The sequence below is a fragment of the Papaver somniferum genome, chromosome 7 (assembly GCF_003573695.1).
Source record: "Papaver somniferum cultivar HN1 chromosome 7, ASM357369v1, whole genome shotgun sequence".
Taxonomy (NCBI): Eukaryota; Viridiplantae; Streptophyta; class Magnoliopsida; order Ranunculales; family Papaveraceae; genus Papaver; species Papaver somniferum.
In genome coordinates this window covers 12,074,832-12,079,656 of record NC_039364.1, presented here as the reverse complement: position 1 = coordinate 12,079,656, position 4,825 = coordinate 12,074,832, and the positions used below count along the sequence as shown (strand labels likewise).

At 34.8% G+C, this 4,825-nt stretch overlaps 1 protein-coding gene across 1 annotated transcript; it reads left to right on the top strand.

The window, feature by feature from the left end:
- Positions 1 to 262: 262 nt before the first annotated feature.
- Positions 263 to 1,159, top strand: LOC113294120 (putative F-box protein At1g19160). Its single transcript, XM_026542539.1, has one exon. It carries the CDS (start codon positions 263 to 265, stop codon positions 1,157 to 1,159), a length of 897 nt encoding a protein of 298 aa, XP_026398324.1.
- The last annotated feature ends 3,666 nt before the right edge of the window (positions 1,160 to 4,825 follow it).

The following is a 4,825-nucleotide window of genomic DNA, read 5'->3' as shown; positions in this document are numbered from 1 at the left end:
AAGATTAGATATATTAACTCGCTTACCAACCGAGACAGTTCTTCATTCCAAATTAGTTTGCACAAATTGGAGTCTAGTTCGTCATCCATCACTCTCCAAGATGCACTTTCATGGTAATAATCATTCTTCTGATTCTGGTAAGCTTGGTTTTATTTATTTATCTTATGATGAAAATGCATATTTATGGTATTTTGAATTTGATGAGAATAACGAGTCAACGCCCATTTAGAGAATTATAAAGATTAATTTCATCCCTCCATTTATGAAGAAGACTATTAGCTTTGTTGGTTCGATTAATGGTTTGATGTGTATTGCTAGAGGTCCGTCTGTCTGTATTTGTAACCCCATCACTAGAGAATATGTTATGCTTCCTGAAATTAACAGAGATTGTGGTGATTACTATGACTTTTGGGCGAGCAGCTTTGGTTATGTTTCCTCAACCAATGAGTACAAAGTTGTAGTAATATATGTGTCGGAGAGGAAGACCCATGTAGAAGTCCGCATATACACTATAGGCAGTGGAACCGGATGGAGAAACATTGGAAAGTTCAATTTTGGATCCAACCTACACAATAGTAAAAAGGTTTTGTTTGCCAATGGAGCTCTTTATTGGATGGACGATGGATCAGGAAAGGTCGTTACCTTCGATTTGGCTGAGGAAAAGTTCTTTGAAAACCTATCACCACCTCCTTTGCCACAAGACGGTGAATGCTGTCATAATAGAATATGGGTTCTGAATGGGTCCTTGTTTTATGCTGTCGTTGATGAAGAAGACGGATTTTTTGACTTACAGTTATTAGAAAAGAAAAATAATAACCATGACATGAAAGTGAGTGACCAACATCAGTCATTGGGTTGGAGTAAATGGTTTAGGGTTGATGATAGAGAAGTGTTGGCCTTTACAAAAAGAGATGCTGTTTTAACTTACAGGTATTGGTATATCAACATTTACCATACTAAAACTTCAACCTCGAAAGGACTTGCGCAGTTTAAGAATATGGTTCATCAAGTATCCCCTCACAAGAACACCTTAGTTTCTTTGAAAGAACAAGGGGAAAAAGATACAAGAATAATGGAGTCAGATGAAATTGAGAAGACAAAAGGCCGCGAGCAGCCACAGAAGGATGCGAACCCTGAATACATAATTGTAAACTGGTAATATTCTTGTTGAATTTCACTTTGAATTTACCTAAGTGCTATTGACATTGTCTTAGTAATAAATCAAGACTACTGTGATTTTTTCTCCATATCATCTATCCAACAGTATGTGTTTGTTTTTGACTTTCTTATTTAAAGCTATATTGCGCTGTTAATTTAATTTGCACTTCTATCTGGTTGTATCATAACATGAAGAAAAGGAAAAAAACACTTTGATGTTTGTTAAAGATTTGACCTTATCTGAATGGGAGAATATAATTGACTGTTTGAATAGGTACTGTAGTTTGTCTTCATTCATTAATAAGTATTACAAGAACAATAGTCGATTAGGCAGAGTTCTTTGTGATTCAGACTATTGTCGAGAATTAGAAGTATTAGAACTATGATTCCGTTCACAGACATTTAGCAAAAGCACCATACACACTTGATGCCTACTTCACAGTTGTATTCGTTTTGATTCAGTGGCGGAGCATTAGCCACCACAAAAACACTTGTGAATTGTATTTTGAATCTGAAACCGTATCTGTAACAAACACTCTCTATAAATAAAGTCCATCAACCACACAGTAAAATGTGGAAGATTTTCACCATATTCTGAGTTCTAAGTAAATGAAACCGCAAAGAGGCGAGATGTTGGAATATAATACAAGTGCAGTACAAGACATAGTTGGGACCGTACACCAAAGAAGAAATCAAGTGACAGTGTCTAATCTTGCATATGAAATGAAGACCAAATCATAGTCAGAAGACAGAGTCGTAATGCCCTAGTTAGTAGCTAAATTTTTGCAGCAAAGCTTAAGATACCTAGTCAAGATAAGATAGTTAAGTTGTTATCTTCTAGGTTTAACTGATCCTATCCATCTCTATAAATAGGATCGTTATGTATTTGTAAAAGTATCACAGTAAGCCTGGAGATCAATTCAATTCACCCGTAGGTTTCTCAGTGGATGTAGACGTTAGTGCCGAACCACTTTAAACGTTGTTTTCTTTAATTTCGTTTTTTCTAATCGATGATCCATCTCGATACCCATAATTTATTATGGTATCAGAGCGGGGAGATCAGCTCGAAATCGCTTCCGCTACAAATAAAAAATTTAGTTTTTTATTACAACACAAGGAAATTTAGAAATTTCATTTCCCTTGTTATCAGATTTGGGTATCGTACTTTGGATGAATATTTGTGATTATCTTCCGTTATTCACATTTGTTTACATCTAAACTAGTTAATGTTTTTTTTTCCAAGCCATCAACAGTAAAGCTTTAGTAGTATTCACGATTTTGCATGTGGTTCTATTATCTTCATCAAGTTCTTTTTGACGTTTTCATATTCACATTACTGTATGTATGCTTTCGAGTCTATGCTGTACACATAGATATAGCTTCTTGGTTCTTTTTTTTGTCAAGAAGATTCCATTCAATTTCAAAAATGGATATTTTCCATATTTTCAGAAATCAATTATGTAACGAATTTCCTTAGTCAAAGCCGGTGATTCCTCAATATCAGTAATCCAGTTGTCAAACTGATTTTGATTCGAACTCGTATATATTCTTTTCGGATATCGTTTTTATCCCGTCATTATCGGAAATTGAATTGATCAATATATTTAACATTTCCGACAATATTTTTCGGATTCAATTATCCACGGAAAGTCTTATCTTAAGTTTTGATGAGTTTCATTTTCAAAAATAACTCAAACTCCAATAATAATGGTTTCCAGGTTGTGATCCTATTATTTCAGTAAGTGTTGTGATTGACAACAACTTCTCCTTGAGTATGTTCTCTGTCTACAGAAGTTTATTTAGTTCCTTGAACTATGTATGCAAGTCTTGTTTTATCTATCAACGAAGCTCTTCTTCTCATGGGTTCGGTACCCTAGTACCTGGTACGCACATCAGTTCCAGTTCTACTTAATAACCTTGTCTTTGTCGATATACAGATTGGATAAGTGATTTTAATTCTTATTGTTGACATGTTGGTGTTGTTGCCAACAATCGTCTTCTATCTCGACATCACCGAAAGATGTCTGATTTCATTTTGTCAAATCAGATCCTTGCTGATTGATTATCTTTCTTGCTGCTGTTGTTTACCAACAAGATATAATCATTTTTTTTAGTCGATGATCATTTTACTGTCAACTAACCATTAATTCTTGCCAACCTCTGGCAATCAATTCTTTTGGAAATATTTTCTATAATTTCCGTCTTTCAATTTTGAAAATTTCCGGAAAATATATTCTTTGAAGAACATAAGTTTCGTAAAACTTGTTCTTTTTATCATTTTGGTTTTCTCATTTTCTATATTCATGGTGTTCCACCACAGATCAGCAATGGTCCTAATCTATAGCCATTGCAGTGGTTACTCCATATATGATTCTATACCAGAATCCAACAAGCAAGAGGCTATATAAGATTCATGTATTAAGGTATCAATAGTTTTTTTTTGTTTTGTTATCGAACTAATTTATTGTTCTCTCTCAAAATCATGAGTTTCTTCTCATAGTTTATGGGTATCAAACATGGAGCTAACCATGTCCCGTATACTCTCAATATCTTTGCATTGTAATATCTATTTTCATTTATTGCACTGTGAAGAGCACTAAATCGTCTCCATATTCCATTTTTTTTGGATATGCGAAAATTCTCTCAATTATTATCTCCTCGTATCCTTTTATGAGATGTATCAATTCAGTTCCAACAATATCATTCCATGTTGGATATCTCCATTATTTCCGAAATTAGTTGTCCAGGTTAGTAATTGATTAACCTAGCCTATTCGGCTAATCTAAGCTCTTTGAGTACGTTATGCAGCCAAGCCAATTTTCAGCACAAGACTGGTGCTCTAATTGTGAAGATCATTTTTCTGTTTTTTGGTTCATGTATACCACTTTTGTTCAAGTGCCGGCGTTACCGAAGAAGAAACGACTGCAATCAAAGTTCATGTTACAACATTCCTTTCATAAGATTATCCAAGTTGAACATTTCAAAAATTTCCGTGCTCAACTTGCGGGGGGTGTAGGAATATAATACAAGTGCAGTACAAGAATGCAGTACAAGACATAGTTGTGACCGTACACCATAGAAGAAATCAAGTGACGGTGTCTAATCTTGCATATGAAGTGAAGACCAAATCATAGTCAGAAGACCAAGTCGTAATGCGCTAGTTAGTAGCTAAATTGTTCCACCAAAGCTTAAGATACCTAGTCAAGATAAGATAGTTAAGTTGTTATCTTCTAGGTTTTACTGATCCTATCCATCTCTATAAATAGGATCGTTATGTATTTGTAAAAGTATCCCAGTAAGCTTGGAGATCGATTCAATTCACTCTACGGGGTTTCTCAGTGGATGTAGGGTTAGTGCCGAACCACTTTAAACATTGTCTTCTTTAATTTCGTTTTCTCTAATCGATGATCCGTCTCGATACCCATAATTTATTACGAGAAACTACAAGTGCATATATTTTAGTCACAATTGAAATAAATTGTACAAGGAAAAATTGGCAAAATGCCCCAAAACGGGTGGTCACCTTGCGAAAATGCCCCGGCATTTTGAAATAAATTAAAATGCCACATTCTGTTTGTTTAACCGTTAAAGTGAGTTAAGTGGTCAATTGGGGAAAATTGACCAGTCAAAGGGGCATCTAAAATTTCCCTTTTAACCGGACAACTAA